The sequence below is a fragment of the Haematobia irritans genome, chromosome 5, assembly GCF_050003625.1.
Source record: "Haematobia irritans isolate KBUSLIRL chromosome 5, ASM5000362v1, whole genome shotgun sequence".
Classification (NCBI taxonomy): domain Eukaryota; kingdom Metazoa; phylum Arthropoda; class Insecta; order Diptera; family Muscidae; genus Haematobia; species Haematobia irritans.
Window position 1 is genome coordinate 16,855,535 of NC_134401.1, and position 19,073 is coordinate 16,874,607.

The window sequence follows — 19,073 nt, forward strand, 5'->3', positions numbered from 1 at the left end:
GGAGCCAAAAAGTTGGTTGCCAAATATTATGCTGTATATATTTTTGACAAACTTTCCTATAGAAATAAAATTTTGAGTGTTTCTCAAGAAAAAATATTTTGAAAAAATTTTCTATAGAAATAAAAATTTAACAAAATTTTCTATAGAAATAAAATTTTGACGAAATTTTCTAAAGAAATAAAATTTTGACAAAAAGTTTTCTATAGAAATAACATTTTGACAAAATTTTCTATGGAAATAAAATGTTGACAAAATTTTCTATAGAAATAAAATTTTGACAAAATTTTCTATAGAAATACAAAATTTTGACAACAAGTTTTCTATAGAAATAAAATTTTGAACACATTTTCTAAAGAAATAAAATTTTGACCAAATTTTATATAGAAATAAAATTTTGACCAAATTTTATATAGAAATAAAATTTGGATAAAATTCTCTATAGAAATAAAAATTTTCTATAGAAATAAAAATTTTAACAAAATTTTCCATAGAAATAACATTTTTACAAATTTTTCTATAGAAATAAAATTTTACCAAATTTTCTATAGAAATAAAATTTTGACAAATTTTCTATAGAAATAAAATTTTGACAAAAATTTCTATAGAAATAAAATTTTAACAAAAATTTCTATAGAAATAAAATTTTGACAAAAAATTCTATAGAAATAAAATTCTGACAAAATTTTCTATAGAAATAAAATTTTGACGAAATTTTCTATAGAAATAAAATTTTGACAAAATTTTTTATTGAAATAAAATTTTGACAAAATTTTCTAAAGAAATAAAATTTTGACATAATGATTTAAAGAGATTGCAAATAAATGAGTTTGGAAAAATCTAAACACAAAGAAAGGAATAGAAGAAAAAACAAATAAAGTTTTGACAAATGTTTCTATAGAAATAAAAATTTGACAACATTTTGTAGATAAATAAAGTTTTGACTAAATTTTCTAGATAAATAAAACTGTGATAAGAGTTTAATTTTCGTGTTACTTCATACGATCTAATGTGAGTAAGTTCTCCCGTTGTTGGTGGAAGCTAAATTCTTTAAAACATAAAAATCCAACACATTGACAATATACAGACAAAAAATTGTCGCTAAAGGAGGGATCATTCATTCATTCGAAGAAATATTTTTTTAACTAACCACAAAACTTCAATTTTTTTTAATTTGGTAGATTTGTGGTAATTTTTGGTAGATTATTTTGGCACAAGTGGCAACCCTGTGGTTCCAAACTCGATGATCCAGTAGGCTTTGGTGTGTACTCATCAGAATCTTTTTCTAACCTGCCTATAGGAATGTTTGGTCGCTTCATCTATAGATTTTAAAATCATTATTATTTTTTCCAAATTATGTCCACAAATTACATTCCTCATGCTATGGATTCTTTACAAACAAATATAAGCTCCTCCAAAACTCTTAAAAAAAATTTCATTGGATGGTCCACAGATGTTTCGATTTCATTAACATTATTACATAGTTGCATCATTTCAAGTGTGTCATAACTAATGATCGATGCTATTAGACATTTTCTTCATAGTTACTGGACATTAAGACCTATGCCAGTAGTACATAATATTTTATGTTTTAGACTCTTTATCTGACTGTGATGTATTCCACCCAATGCCAAGTATTAATTTGTGTAATGCAATGGATGCCGCAATAGTAGATTCATGATTGATTTTTTTTATTACGCAATATTATGTTAAACGTTCCCATTTGTTGTTGTTGCTGCTTTTGTTATTATGGCTAGCAAAGATCTCAAACAGATGTATTCGGGTAAAATATTATAAGATTTCAAATGATAATAGCGAAGTTGAATGTGTCTGAAGCTTAATGGGACTTGATGTCAGATTCTTGGTTACAAAACAAAAGACTTAAGACACGAACCTTGTGCCTGGGTTTTCTTAATGTGTTATGTGGAGATGGAAATATGAATTAGATATCATGGAGATTTCCTTGAAATTCGTGTTTATTCATAGCATAAGCCACAAAAGAGGACTTGAAAACCAAAACAACAAATTGTTCAATATGCATTTGAATTATGTAATAGAATCATGGCATAGACTTTGCCATGATTTGTTAGAAGTAATTACAACGATTGAGATGACTTTACATTTATGTATATTTATCGTTTGGGAGTTTAAACAAATCTCCATAATAAATACGAATCATCTTTAAGCCTAAAGACAAAGATACTTGTAATAATTTTGTTATATATGATATTTCCATAAATCTTATTTAAATTTCTGATATAAGCCCCACATAGCCATTACCTTCCTCAAAAAGATGTGTCATAATATTTTTTTTATATAATTTTCTGAATCATAAACATACCGAGGGAGAAAATAGATCCCATCAATTTATTATTGCCATTTCAATTCGTTTAATTAAGATTATTGACCAACCCACCTGTAAAGAGAATGCACTAAATTTTTGATAAATCGTTTTAAACCCATTAATCTTACGACTTTAATTGAAGTTGACAAATATCTATATAAAGTTTTAGTTTTTCTTTTACTCCGAAGCTCAATCGAACATTTGCAGATATTAAGAGAAAGGCAAAAATGCAAACGGTTGCATTCATACATACTACACTCCAACACCCTTTTGCAAATCATCGCTGATTTATCATCGTCCGTTTGAAAGCGGGTTTTCTTTGGTTTGGTTTCTTCTCTTTTTTTTTTATTGTGCCAACAAATGGCAACTATAATAAAACTGTTTTGTTATAATTAAACGAAATTACTTGTTAGTAAGATCGTAGTAGTATAGAAAGGCAGATGAGAAGAAAAAAACGAAGAGCAGCGTCCAAAATATTGGGTGGAACAGCCATGTTTTCTCGATTCCCGGTTAGTAATTTCTGTGAATTGTGGAATACAAAAAAGGCAAAAAAAAAGAAATGAAATCAAGTAAGTTGGACAGTAGCCACAACCAATAGATCTTTGCAATCGACTTAAATCTAAAAACATATTAGTAAGTCTATACATGTCTGTCCAAAAATAGGGATGTCAGTGCAAAGTGTAACAATTTAACACCACACCGAAGAAAATATTATTTGTCTTCAATCAAGAAATTAATTGATCCAATGTTCAAAATGTCTTCAATTACAGAAATGATGATAGTCAATTAAAAAATTAATTGTTCCAATTAAAACAAGTAAGGAAAGTCTAAAGTCGGGCGGGGCCGACTTTGTAGATCTAAATTTTCGATACCATATCACATCCGTCAAATGTGTTGGGGGCTATATATAAAGGTTTGTCCCAAATACATACATTTAAATATCACTTGATCTGGACAGAATTTGATAGACTATAGACTCAAAATTTAAGTCGGCTAATGCACTAGGATGGAACACAATATGGGAAACATTTAAATCTGAAGCAATTTTAAGGAAACTGCGCAAAAGTTTATTTATGATTTATCGCTCGATATATATGTATTAGAAGTTTAGGAAAATTAGAGTCATTTTTAAAACTTTTCGTCTAAGCAGTGGCGATTTTACGAGGAAAATGTTGGTATTTTGACCATTTTTGTCGAAATCAGAAACACATATATATGGGAGCTATATCTAAATCTGAACTGATTTCAACCAAATTTGGCACGCATAGCTACAATGCTAATTCTACTCCCTGTGTAAAATTTTAACTAAATCGGAGTTAAAAATTGGCCTCTACGGTCATATGACTGTAAATCGGGCGAAAGCTATATATGGGAGATATATCTAAATCTGAACCGATTTCAACCAAATTTGGCACGCATAGCTACAATGCTAATTCTACTCCCTGTGAAAAATTTCAACTAAATCGGAGTTAAAAATTGGCCTCTGTGGTCATATGAGTGTAAATCGGGCGAAAGCTATATATGGGGGATATATCTAAATCTGAATCGATTTCAACCAAATTTGGTACGCATAGCTACAATGCTAATTCTACTCCCTGTGCAAAATTTCAATTAAATTGGAGTAAAAGATTGGCCACTGTGGTCATATGAGTGTAAATCGGGCGAACGATATATATGGGAGCTATATCTAAATCTGAACCGATTTCAATAAAATTTGCCATACTTGACTACACTACTAATTGTACTCCTAGTGCAAAATTTCAACCAAATTGGGGTAAAACTCTAGCTTCTGGGACCGTATTAGTCCATATCGGGCGAAAGATATATATTCCCATATCTATATCTAAATCTGAACCGATTTCAATAAAATTTGGTACACTTGACTCTAGTACTAATTGTTCTTCTTGTGCAAAATTTTAAGCAAATTAGGGTAAAACTCTGGCTTCTGGGGCCATATAAGTCCATATCGGGCGAAATATATATGTGGGAGCTATATCTAAATCTGAGCCAAAACACATACTTGTGCCAAAAATGTGTTCACGGACAGACGGACATCGCTTTGTCGTAGTGTAAAGACAAAAATATTTGGAACAGGGCATGCTTTTTTCCAGTGTAGTCAATATTTTAAAGCAAACTCTATGTTTGACGAGATATGGATCGGTACACTTTTCATTTTTTTTGTGAATTTCAATTATTTTATGTGTCCTTTCCAAAATTTAAATTTATGAGCAAAACTTAATTAAACAAACGATTTCTATATATATCACCTCAAAAGAACTTCTTGTGAAGTGAAAAATAACTTTAAAAGTAATGACATAGGAAGAACTTCCAAATGTTTGTTTGACTGGGATATTAATTGACTTAGTAATATTTAAAGAGTTAATCTAGCCTTGGCTGTCCGTCCGGGGATAATTTCAGAGTTCATTGTTTTTTTATTAATATTTAAAAATACCCATTTTGAGAATTTTTTCATCTCACCCTCATATCATTGTAAACTGATAGCATATCGCTTCTAATGAATTTATTTTGATCTATAATTTTGTGAAGAAATCTCTAATACAATTGTTCATTCCGTATGTCCCTCTATGCATCGTACTGCCTTTTCTTGGCCTTCCGTTCAGTTTTATATTCATTATTGATTAGATCTCTTACGACAGCAAAAGTCGTCATCGCTATACATATTCGTAGTTAGATATTATGAAATACAAGAAATTGAAATCAGGTTTTACCTAACTGATCCTTTCATTTTTCCTCTCCAACAGTGCTATGGGAAAATAAAAAGAAAGGCAATCTTATAGGAAAACACGAACAAGGTTCGTTTTCATATTTCTAGAAAACTGCATTAAAGACATGTTCTTCCAATCATTGAAAGGACAACACAAAAGATTTAAGACACGAACATATTTTGAAGGAGTTTATTTTTGCCCCGTTGATAATGGCTTCCATCCACGGTTGCCACTCGTCCAAAAAATAATATACCAAAATATGAAGAAAATTTTACCAAAAATCTACCAAATTAAAAAAAAAATATTTTGATCTAAATGTTGGCAATTTTTTCTCTAGAAAATTTTGTCAAAATTTTATTTCTATAGAAAATTTTGTCACAATTTTATTTCTAAAGAAAATTTTATTTCTATAGAACATTTTGTCAAAATTTTATTTCTATAGAAAATTTTGTCAAAATTTTATTGCTATAGAAAATTATGTTAAAATTTTATTTCTATAGAAAATTTTGTGAAAATTTTCTTTCTATAGAAAATTTTGTCAAAATTTTATTGTTGTTATTTTTTTTTTGATTTCAGCTTAAAACCATGCATTGATCTATATCTATATCGTCTATAGAAAATTTTGTCAAAACTTTATTTCTATAGAAAATTTTGTCACAATTTTATTTCTAAAGAAAATTTTGTGAAAATTTTATTTCTATAGAACATTTTGTCAAAATTTTATTTCTATAGAAAATTTTGTCAAAATTTTATTGCTATAGAAAATTATGTTAAAATTTTATTTCTATAGAAAATTTTGTGAAAATTTTCTTTCTATAGAAAATTGTATTTCTATAGAAAATTTTGTCAACATTTTATTTCTACATAAAATTTTGTCAAAATTTTATTTCTATATAAAATTTTGTAAAAATTTTATATCTATATATAATTTTGTAAAAATTTTATTTCTAAACAAAATTTTGTCAAAATTTTATTTCTTTAGAAAATTTTGTCAAAATTTTATTTTTATAGAAAATTTTGTTAAAATTTTATTTCTATAGAAAATTTTGTCAAAATTTTATTTCTATAGAAAATTTTGTCAAAATCATATTTCTATAGAAAATTTTGTCACAATTTTATTTCTATAGAAAATTTTGTCAAAATTTTATTTCTAAAGAAAATTTTGTATAAATTTTATTTCTAAAGAAAATTTTGTCAAAATTTTATTTTTATAGAAAATTTTGTTAAAATGTTATTTCTACAGAACATTTTGTGAAAATTTTCTTTCTATAGAAAATTTTGTCAAAATTTTATTGTTGTTATTTTTTTTTGATTTCAGCTTAAAACCATGCATTGATCTATATCTATATCGTCTATAGAAAATTTTGTCAAAACTTTATTTCTATAGAAAATTTTGTCACAATTTTATTTCTAAAGAAAATTTTGTGAAAATTTTATTTCTATAGAACATTTTGTCAAAATTTTATTTCTATAGAAAATTTTGTCAAAATTTTATTGCTATAGAAAATTATGTTAAAATTTTATTTCTATAGAAAATTTTGTGAAAATTTTCTTTCTATAGAAAATTTTATTTCTATAGAAAATTTTGTCAACATTTTATTTCTATATAAAATTTTGTCAAAATTTTATTTCTATATAAAATTTTGTAAAAATTTTATATCTATATATAATTTTGTAAAAATTTTATTTCTAAACAAAATTTTGTCAAAATTTTATTTCTTTAGAAAATTTTGTCAAAATTTTATTTTTATAGAAAATTTTGTTAAAATTTTATTTCTATAGAAAATTTTGTCAAAATTTTATTTCTACAGAAAATTTTGTCAAAATCATATTTCTATAGAAAATTTTGTCAAAATTTTATTTCTATAGAAAATTTTGTCAAAATTTTATTTCTAAAGAAAATTTTGTCATAATTTTATTTCTAAAGAAAATTTTGTCAAAATTTTATTTCTACAGAAAATTTTGTCAAAATTTTATTTCTATAGAACATTTTGTGAATATTTTATTTCTATAGAAAATTTTGACAAAATTTTATTTCTATAGAAAATTTTGTGAAAATTTTCTTTCTATAGAAAATTATGTTAAAATTTTATTTCTATAGAAAATTATGTTAAATTTTTATTTCTATAGAAAATTATGTTAAATTTTTATTTCTATAGAACATTTTGTCAAATTGTAATGATGAGTGTTATACAGTTAAATTTAAAATAAAGTGAGAAATAAATAAAATAAGAATTAATAAATAACATTTCTTGTGTAAATTTAGTTCCCTAAGTGTTGAGCATGCCTAACAATTCGTATTAGAACAATAATTTTTTTTAACTGTACCATTTACAAAATAACACCCGGCGATGAAAGAAAAACATGAACTAAAATTAAAGAAAAATCAAGTCCAATTTAACAATAGTTCATTTCAGTTCAATCTTGCTAATTTTTGGGAATCTTTAAAAATGTAAAATTAAATTAAAACTTGATAGATTTTGTTCTGTGTGTGTGTGTGTGATATCGTAACACTGTGCTAAGTTAGAACTAGATGACATATAAAAATTTCAATATATATATATTTTTTTTACAGTAGCTATCGTTATTGTTGTCTTTGTATTGGTTTTTAGAGATATAGGCGCTGTTATCATTTCTGGAGTACAAAAGCGTGTGAGTGTGTGTCCGCGTGTGTGTGGTTAAAATGCGACATTTGGTGATCTTCATAGTTTGCTACTGTCCTCAAGCCAAGGCTATTAGTTTTGGCTCCCTGGTCTTATGGATAAGATGGTGATATTTCTATGGAAAATTACACGAAGGATTTGGAATTTTTTAATAGCTCACTAGAGAGTATATATCAAGCATTAGTTAATTGTATAGTACAAAATCATTATTAAATATTTCTCTGTGTGTGAATGCTTCAGCCAACAGTCATAGAAAAATCTATTTATTGCCCCGTTTGGCTTTGAAAATTATTTTGCCTATAGAATTAAAAAGAAATGTTCGATATGTTTTTTTTTCTAACGAATACGCAGTATGGAATGAAAAACAAGTGGAGACTGCATTGCAATTGAAATCAATTTTCTTTAGAAGTCCTCACTTATAGATTTCTTTTTATTGACCAACTATTTATTTGTGATTATTTTATCTATTTCTCTTTCGTTTTCGTCTCACAACTGGCTATGTGTAAGTATTTCATTAGAAAATCAACCGGTTCCTAATGAAAAGAACGCGAGCATACTCTTGGCACAAACCGAGTAGTAATTATGATATTTAGCTTACAGCTATAATCACATTTAATTGATAACACAAACATGCTCGAATGTAGACGACGACAACCAAGCAATGCTGAAAATTCTTGAAGGAAATTTTTTTTGTTTATAGAATGTATAGCTATAAACATTTGATGATCTCTATTGTTGATGGGGGTATTTGTAAGGAGTAAGGAGTAGTTTTAAGGAAATTATAGCAATTGCCTTATTATAGGAATAAGTTATCTATAGATCTTTCGGCATGATGAATAAAAGACTTAAGACACAAACTTGGTGTCAGTTAACATGCAATAAATCACATGCAGTAGCTATATTGATTAATCTTTGTAATTAGTATGGCCAAAGAATAAATTTAAAAAAAAAAAAAAAAAACAAAATCCAGAATTTAATGAAAAAAATGTTATCAGAATCTATAATCGCTGTAGGCAAAATTAAGGGGAATTTGTATGTAAAATAAAAATTGTTTATTTATTTTCAGTCATGAATTTCATACCTCCCGATAAAATAGACGAGTATATTAAGAAAAATCATATCATAGAGTTGAACACATTTTTGGAATTAAATCAAATTTTCTTACTAGAATCTGACTTAAATGTGAAAGCAAATTCGCATAAGAAGTATTTTTAACTATGATATAAGATAAATATTATTTTTAAATAATGAAATGTAATTTTGTGTCACTGAAGTTTTCTTTGATTAGTAAAGATTTATGCTACGCGTTGTCACGCTTGTTCCCCACGAAATATGTTTAGAATGAAAAAAACCTTAAATTTTATTTCTATAGAAAATTTTGTCAACATTTTATTTCTATAGAAAATTTTGTCAAAATTTTATTTCTGTAGAAAATTTTGTCAACAATTTATTTCTATTGAAAATTTTGTCAACATTTTATTTCTATAGAAAATTTTGTCAAAATTGTATTTCTATAGAAAATTTTGTTAAAATTTTTATTTCTATAGAAAATGTTGTCAAAATTTTATTTCTATAAAAAATTTTGTCAAAATTTTTACTTCTATAGAAAATTTTGTTTCTATAGAAAATTTTGTAAAAATTTTGTCAAAATTTTATTTCTATAGAAAAATTTGTCAAAATTTTTATTTCCAAAGGAAATTTTTGTCAAAATTTTATTACTATAGACAATTTTGTTAAATTTTTATTTCTAGAGAAAATGTTGTCCAAATTTTATTTCTATAGAAAATTTTGCCAAAATTTAATTTTTATAGAAAATGTTGTCAACATTTTATTTCTATAGAAAATTTTGTAAAAAATTAATTTCTATAGAAAATTTTGTCAAAATTTTATTTCTATAGAAAATTTTATTGAAATTTTATTTCTATGGAAAATTTTGACAAAATTTTATTTTATAGAAAATTTTGTTAAAACTTCATTTCTATAGAAAATTTTGTCAAAATTTTATTTCTATAGAAAATTTTGTCAACATTTTATTTCTATAGACAATTTTTGTCAAAATTTTATTTCTATAGAAATTTTTTTTCTGTAGAAAATTTTGTCAAAATTTAATTTCTATAGAAAATGTTGTCAAAATTTAATTTCTATAGAAAATTTTGTAAAAATTTAATTTCTATAGAAAATTTTGTCAAAATTTTATTTCTATTGAAAATTTTGTCAAAATTCTATTTTCATTGAAAATTTTGTCAAAATTTTATTTCGATAGAAAATTTTGTCAACGTTTTATTTCTATAGAAAATTTTGTCAAAATTTTTATTTCTATAGAAAATTTTGTCAACATTTTATTTGGAGAGGAAATTTTGTCAAAATTTTATTTCAAGCGAAAAATATGTCAAAATTTTAGTTCTATAGTCAATTTTGTTAAAATTTTATTTCTATAGAAAATTTTGTCAAAATTTAATTTTTATAGAAAATGTTGTCAACATTTTATTTCTATAGAAAATTTTGTAAAAAAATAATTTCTATAGAAAATTTTGTCAAAATTTTATTTCTATAGAAAATTTTATTGAAATTTTATTTCTATGGAAAATTTTGACAAAATTTTGTTTTATAGAAAATTTTGTTAAAACTTCATTTCTATAGAAAATTTTGTAAAAATTTTATTTCTATAGAAAATTTTGTCAACATTTTGTCAAAATTTTTATTTATATTTTATCAATATTTTATTTGGAGAGGAAATTTTGTCAAAATTTTATTTCGAGAGAAAAATATGTCAAAATTTTATTTCTATAGATAATTTTGTTAAAATTTTATTTCGAAAGGAAATTTTGTCAAAATTGTATTTCTATAGAAATTTTTATTAAAATTTTATTTCTATGGAAAATTTTGACAAAATTTTATTTTTATAGAAAATTTTGTTAAAACTTTATTTCTAAAGAAAATTTTGTCAAAATTGCATTTCTATAGAAAATTTTGTTAAAACTTTATTTCTATAGAGAAATTTGTTAACATTTTTTTTCAGTAGAAAATTTTATCAAAATTTTATTTCTATAGATAATTTTGTTAAAATTTTATTTGTATGGAAAATTTTATCAAAATTGTATTTCTATAGAAAATTTTGTCAAAATTGTATTTCTATAGAAAATTTTATTTCTATGGAAAATTTTGTCAAAATTTTATTTCTATAGAAAAATTTGTCAAAATTTTATTTCGAGAGGAAATTTTTGCATTACCTTTTGTTGGGGAGGAATATGCTGCAAAATCTACCAAAAATTAAGAATTTTTGGTAGAATTCTACCAACTGTGGCAACCGTGATAGCATCCCATGTTGATTTCAAAAGTCCACGTATTGGCTAGTATTAGATTTTAAATCTTTTTTGTAACTTTGTTGAAGATTTCGACGATGGATTTCTGAATATTAGGTTAGGTTAGGTTAGGTGGCAGCCCGATGTATCAGGCTTACTTAGACTATTTAGTCCGTTGTGATACCACATTGGTGAACTTCTCTCTTATCACTGAGTGTTGCCCGATTCCATGTTAAGATAAATGACAAGGGACCTCGTTTTTATAGCCGAGTCCGAACGGCGTTCTACATTGCAGTGAAACCACTTAGAGAAGTTTTGAAACCCTCAGAAATGTTACCAGTATTACTAAGGTGGGATAATCCACCGCTGAAAAACTTTTTGGTGTTCGGTCGAAGCAGGAATCGAACCCACGGCCTTGTGTAAGCAAGGCGGGCTTGCTAACCATTGCACCACGGTGACTCCCATTTCCGAATATTAGATTTGAATACTTTTGGTGAAAAAACAACACAATATCACATTAAAAATTTCAGGTATTTCGATTTAGAAGAGAAAATTTAGTTAGGCTTCGTATATCTGAGACCAGATAAAATATTTTCAATATACTCTAAAAAAATTTACTAACTAAATCTAAATCTGAATCTGTTACTAAATCTCTTGCTTTATAGATTTCCAGCACTGAGATCTTCGGATCTACAATTCCACCAGAAAGACCTTGGGCCTTATAATGCCACCACCTTCCAGACCTTCAGACTTATAGTTCCATCAATGAGAACTTCGGGCCTAGACTTCTACCACCACCGAGACCTATGGAAATACAGTCCCTCAAACTGACACATTCGAAATTTTAATGATAGGCGAATTTCGAAGTTTGTTACATTTTCTATTTTTAAAGATTGGACAATGAACGATTTAAATTTTTGTGTTTTATGAAAATGTTTTCATTTTTTTTTATTTTAAAATATCTTATTAACTCCCATAAATATATTAACAATTACTGGTTCGTGTTTTGAGTCTTGTCTATTATTATCATCTACTAAATAAGATTTTTATGCAAATGACTTTAAATTTAATTGCGAATAAATTGCACAACCAAAAGAGGATATCTGTAAGATGTCATGTTATAACTCAAAAAAAAAAAAAATATTTTTGGTAAAAGAGTAACCAATTCCCTAGGCTAATAATTTCTTTGCTTTTAAGCTTGACATTCATTGTAATATTCTAGTAGTGTTGCTAATTTTAGTTTTGTCATAAACATGTTAATGTTAAAAGCAAGAAAGCACAAAAAGCCATTCGTGCTGGAAGCCATTATCAAAGAGGAAAAAAAAACAAACTCCTTCAAAATATGTTCGTGTCTTAAGTCTTTTGTTTTTCTCCATTGCATCGTAAGCTTTGTTTGAAAAAAAAAACAAAAGAAAATTATAAAATGAGAATTAAAAAAATGCAAGATTATGCTAAGTATAAACTTCAAGAAATTAAGAATCAACTACAATTTGTTGTCACAAACACACACACATACATCTAGAATAGATAAGGAAACATTTATATGGGCTATTGAAGGAGAACTGCAATTGCTGATTTCTAATTATTTTATTTTTTAATTTTGTTATTTTCATTATTTTTCTATATTTTTCTTGTGCCAATATGGATGGGCTAAGCCTTTTTGAAATTTCGCTACATAGAAAAAATATTACCAAAATATTTCCATTAAAAAATTGATTGAAGTTGAAATTTTTTTCAATTAAAAATTAACAGACATAATTAACTTTTTAATCAAACTCGGAAGATTAAGTCAATTAAATAAGTGATGGAAAATTTTTTAATTTGTAATTAAAAATTTATTTCAAACAATCAAACCGAAAACAATAAAATATTAAGAAATTAATTGAAAATAATTACATTTTTAATTGAATCAATTAAAAAATTAATTGAAATTTGCAAATGAAATTAATTAATTTTTTAATCATGTATTTATTAAATATCCAAATTAAACTGTAATCATGTTCGTGATTGGAGACATATTAATTAAAAAAGTAATTAACTTCGTGATTGAATCAGAAAAAATTTTTGGTAAGTTTAAAAATTATTAGTCATCGTCATAGCTAGATAAGGGGAAGCTAGCCATCCTCAGAAAAATTCCAGTTTTCCTAGAATTTTCAGTTGATATTTGAATTTCACATTTTTTTATAGAACCAGAGAAAATTCATAGTGTTTGTTTTACTGCTTATTATTTAAATTTTTTAAATAAATTTTTGGCGATATTTATATTCTAATGAACTCTATTAAAATTCTTTAAAATCTGTTTTTGACGTTGTCAAATTCCTCGAATTAATGACCTAAAAAGAAGATTTGTAGGAAATTTTTATATTCAAACTAAGAACACATTTTCATAAAAAAAATGTTTGGGTATCTTACACTGAAAGAAGAGATTACTTTTCCTAGGAACGAAAATGTAAACAAACAAGTTTTTTTATGTTATACAATTTTCTTTAAAATCAAATAAAAAATATTAAATATAATCGTTTCATCGCTTGTCATAAAATATAGGTTATTTGCTCATAATACTTTATAACAAATGTGAAATTCCTTTATCTTAGATTTCGATTCGGAAGCAAAAATTTTTGCTTTGAGTGTACTAGTGGCTAATGTTTCCATTATTTCAATTTATGAGCTCCCGTTTGGTTTGTATCCTATGGAATATCCCATATCTAGAATCATAAATGTATGCTGTACGCTTGCTAACCATCCTGAATACATGCCTTCACTTTGGCTATATAAAAATAACATCTTTATAACAATTTTAGCCATCATGTTGTATCTTGTTTTTATACCATACACTTGCCCTCACTTCTTGTGCTTAGTTTTTGGTTGTTCTTGTGGACAAACTGTCCAGAAAGCTCACACTTAAGAGCTATTAGAGGAGGAGGAAATATTGTCTGTCTCTTAACTGCAAACAAAAAAAAAACGTTTTTAGCAGTAACTACAGAATACTTCTGACTCTGCGGCAGGAAAAGTGAGGTTGTTTTTTTTTTGTGTTTTGTTTATGGTATGGACTGATGTTTTGAAAAGAATAAGATTGATTTGCGTCATGTTACCAAACATGTGTAATAAGTGGTCATGTCGTTGGGGAGGGAATAGAAACTACTGCACCATTTACTACTACTGGTGGCACTTGCAATATGAAACACTGTTTGTTCTTTGCTTTTTAGTAGGCAGCCAGATGAAGAAAAAATAGCCATAAAACCCCCCATAATCATCGGAAGCAGAAAGCAGTAACAGCATCACCATCTCATCATCATCGTCATCATCATTGTACAGTAGCGAGTCATGATAATAACAATGCCACTCCTTTGCTCAAAAAAAAAAAAAAACAGCAACAATAACATAACAAACATACCCTTTGAGAATTTATGCCACAAAATGAAGCATGACTAGGAAGAACAAGGGACCATCGCAGCAAAAAATAAAAAGGAAAAGAAAAAAATCTAGAAAAACGTTAGCCAATCTGGGGGCGAAAGCACTACAATAATTCAGTTCTTTAGAATCTAATAAAAATCCTTTAACAGTTTAGTTTGATAGAAACTTAGACATATTTGGTTTGATAACTCCATTTGTGGTCAAATTCACCACAAGCACGCTTAGGTTGTACGCATGGTCAACACTCTCTTTCTCCCTCTTCCTCTGGTAATAAGTCAGTCTGTCTATCTGTAGGTCCACATTGGGAAATTATGTTCCTGGTAAAATACGATTGGCAACGACGATTCAGAACTAAGTCTTTTCAATAATGAATTCCCGCGAATTTCACATATACAACAATGCCAGAAAATATAAAAGAAACATATATAAAATACAACTGCAACACTTTGTGTAAGAGACAGTAACCAAAAAGAAAACCCGAAAGGGGGAAACAAATCTCGATTTAGTTATAGTTGGTATGTAAAGTGAGGAATTCAATTTATTTTAATATAATAAATTGATATTTAATTTTAAGTAAATCTATTTCTTTTAAAAAATTCAGGATTGAATTTTTCTATTAATGGCTTCAGTTCCGTTTGTTCTCCTACTAAAATACAAGTTTGTTTTTTTAGTCTTTTTATGTCATTGAGTAAGGTTTGTTGCTTAAGTCTTTTCTATAAATGAGGTGTTTGGTTCCCTAGGAACGTTGATAGAACCAACCCTCTTAATTTGGTCAGGCCACACATGAAATTGCAAACACTAAGGTTTTTTTAATTTATGAAAATGTAATCTATTGTAGTATAACTGAATGCAAATCAATTACTTAACTTAACCTGATTTTTTTAAGTACACACAAACATTTTTTTTCTGATTCAATCACGAAATTAATTGATCCAATAAATTTTTTAATTGAAATGTCTTCAATCAAAGAAGTGATAGTATCAATTAAAAAATTAATTGATACTATTAATTGTGTGATTGATTTTTGTATCAATTAAAACATTTGTTGAATTAATTACATTTTTAATTGAATATTTTTTAAAACTCAAACGTGAAAATTTTTTCTGTGTACGGAAAATCCAATGCCGTGTGGTCATATAATACCAAATCTGAGGAATGTCTTGCAACTAAAGTTCACATTTTTAAGTTTATATCTTGACTATACAGCAAAAAGGGATACAATAGAGTTCAATTTTAACATGGAGTAGTTTATTTTCTGCATAAATGTTTTGTTTATTTTTTTTTTATACACGAGTTCGTTTCTTAAATCTTTTCAATTACTTAATAGGGTTTATTTCTTAAGTCTTCTCTAGAAAGGCACCATCCATCTCAAACCCATAGTAGAATTGCAAGAATAGGACTCTAATTGGTTTAATTTTTTATAACTAAGGTTTTGTTTCTTAAGTCTTTTCTAGAAAGGAACCATCCACATTAAACCATTAGGATAATAACAAAAATAGGACTGTAATTAGTTTAATTTTTAATAACTAAATTTAATATAATTTTTTGTAATTGTTAATTTTCTTTTCCAATTTATTGTAATTTTTTGTGTGGTTTCGGTTTTGTTTAATCTTCTACTTATACACGAGTTCGTTTCTTGAATCTTTTAAATTACTTAGTACTGTTTGTTTCTTAAGTCTTTTCTATAAAGAAACCATCCATCTCATACCTATAGTAGAATTGCAGGAATGAGAACTCACATCTTTTAATTTAATTTTTTTATAACTAAATTTAATACATTTTGTTGTAATTTTTATTTTTGTTTTATAAATAGATTTTATATAATTTAATATACATTTTTGTAATTTTTATTTTTTTTTTCTAATTTGTTGTCATTTTTTGTGTGGTTTCGGTGTTGTTTAATAGTCTACTCAAACGTTTCTTAAATCTTTTCAATAGCTTAGTATGGTTTGTTTCTTAAGTCTTTTCTATAAAGGAACCATCCATCTCATACCTATGTTTTTATAACATAATTTAATTTATTTTTTTTGTATTTTGTATTTTTTTCTAATTTATTGTAATTTTTTGTGTGGTTTCGGTTTCGTTTAATTTTCTACTTATAGACGAGTTCGTTTCTTAAATCTTTTCAATTACTTAGTACTTTTTGTTTCTTAAGTCTTTTCTATAAAGGAACCATCCATTTCAAACCTATATGGTAGAATTTCAAGAATAGGACTCTAAGGGCCGGCTTCTCAATGTCTTGATGTTATTTATCGTGTCTATAAAACAGCTGATTCCATACAAAAGTTTTACTAACCGATCCTCCGATTAAGAATTGACCGGAGGATGAGCAACTGGCCATAATTGGTTTAATTTTTTATAATTAAATTTAATATAATTTTTTTCTAATTCATTGCCATTTCATTCAAATATTTTACTAAAATATTTATGTTTTTTTTTAGTTCATCTACTAATACGCTAATTGTATATTTCCAGGATCAATGGCAAATATGGCGGCTTATGGGCGACGTAGGACGTCTTCTGCGGACTGTGAGCAAACGAAATTGATATGGGATGAGAATTATCGTAGGAACTCTGAAATACTAATGTCGATGCAAACTGACAAAAATACTTTCCCCCGGCACGAAATTTTAGACGAATGAAGTTAAATAAAACTATTCTTTCAGTCTAGGTATCATAACAGGACACAATACTCTGGGGAAAAAACATGGTAAAGATCGATCTAATGAATGATGATATTTGTAGATGGTGTCTGAATCCTGAGGCTATGGAAGATTCATTCCATTTTCTGTGCTAGTGTCCAGCATTATCATTCAGTAGAAACAAGATATTGGATTCATATTTCTTTCAAACTATTACCGACTTACGAGACTGCAGCCTGAGGAGTATTCTCCACACCTAAGCAGACATTATATCGTATAGTGAGATTATCCCGGCCGGAGTAGAATATACATGAAGAGAAAATGAGTTTGAGGAATCGCAATCATACTCATACTCCATAACCTAACCCAATACGCTAAATTGTTTATTGAGTCTTTTCGAACAGCGATTAAGGTTTGTTTTCTACAAAATTAGGATTTTTATTTCCCTAAGAAACCTGACGGAACCAGCCCTCTTAAGTTAGTTACGCCAAACCTATAGTAGTAATGTTGTAATGGCAAGAAACTCTCTCAACAAAGAAACAACAAATGCACTAAGCAATGTAACAAAAACTTTCAACGCACGTGTTGCAATGTTGACCATATGTTGTCAGTTATAACAATCAAACAATGTTGCATTGGTCATGAATGTTGTAGCTGTGGCAACAGGGGACAGTTATAAGGACAGCGGCAACAGTGAGTGCACATGTGCCAAGAAGCTATAGTTTCTGCTAAAGCTTGTTTGGAGATATTATACTGAATTGATATACGATGTACTTTGTTGTGTTCTGAGGATTTAAAATGTATATCTTCTTGATAGTGTTGTGTTTTTTCTTCTTCTTGTTCTTCTTCAAAACTTATATAAGGTAGCCGCTTTTGTACGTGAACATGTGTAGAGTGATTGTTTTGGTTTTGTTTGTTTCTTGTTCAGTTAGCTACTTGAAAACAATCTGAACGATTGGGTCTTGATATTGATTTGTTTTATTGACGTCTGTTTATTGCTTATTTACTGAGAACTGTAAATACAACAATTTTCAAACCAAATTTGGTAAATTTGCTTTCTTTATATTTGGATATTTGGTAGGGGCTTTCCAAAGTACTTTACATTGTTGATTGCATGTGATAATTTAACATGGCATTAATTGTTTGTAAGTTGTTGTGACATTGTGGCATTGAGAGTGGTTTTCTGATAGTTTATTTTCGGCAAGCGATTATTTAATTTGTGCGGTATATGATACCATGAAACCAATACATGTAGGTTTTTTGGTACACACAAAGAAAAAATACATTCCTCCGGAACGAAATTTTAGACAAATAAAATTCCTTTTTCTCATAAAGTATTTTCTTTGTGAACACATAAAATCGAATTTATGAAAAGTGATGCAAGGGTTGTCTCCAATAGTTTTGATTTGTTTATAAAGAAAATCGTCAAAAGAAAATGTCTCAAAGAATTTTCTTTGTGAACACATAAAATCGAATTTATGAAAAGTGATGCAAGGGTTGTCTCCAATAGTTTTGATTTGTTTAGAAAGAAAATGTCTCAAAGAAAAAATATTTTCCTACGAAACGAAATTTTAGACAAATAAAATTCCTCTTTCTCATAAACTATATTCTTTGTGAACACATAAAATACTTTCCTCCGGACCGAAATTTTAGGCAAATAAAATTCCTCTTTCTCACAAAGTATTTTCTTTGTGAACACATAAAACCGAATTTATGAAAAGTGATGCAAGGGTTGCCTAAAATATTTTTGATTTGTTTCCTAAGAAAATTAACTTCTCTTGTCTTAAATTTTCATTCTTCAGAAAAGAAAATTCTTCTTTTTATAAATTACACTAGCATACAATTTTTTTTTTACAAAAATTATCGTAATACATATAAAACTTATTAGAATTCTATTACAAAAAAGAATCATAATAATTTCTCTAAGGACATACAAAAAATAATTTATTTTCTGGCAAATGAAAATTTTGTATCAACTTTTGTTG

General features: G+C 26.9%; 2 protein-coding genes across 10 annotated transcripts in view; one reads left to right on the plus strand and one right to left on the minus strand.

Moving 5' to 3' along the window:
• The window catches only part of LOC142238056 (tRNA pseudouridine(38/39) synthase), a 107,088-nt gene extending 89,885 nt beyond the window's left edge, over positions 1 to 17,203 (plus strand). Inside the window, exon 8 of the mRNA XM_075309578.1 lies at positions 16,922 to 17,203. Within this exon, the coding sequence (XP_075165693.1) occupies positions 16,922 to 16,958 (37 nt within the window). The 3' untranslated portion in view covers positions 16,959 to 17,203. The remainder of the gene's footprint in view (positions 1 to 16,921) is intronic.
• a (arc) overlaps positions 1 to 19,073 on the minus strand; it is a 320,776-nt gene that overhangs the window by 86,449 nt on the left and 215,254 nt on the right. The window lies entirely within an intron of this gene.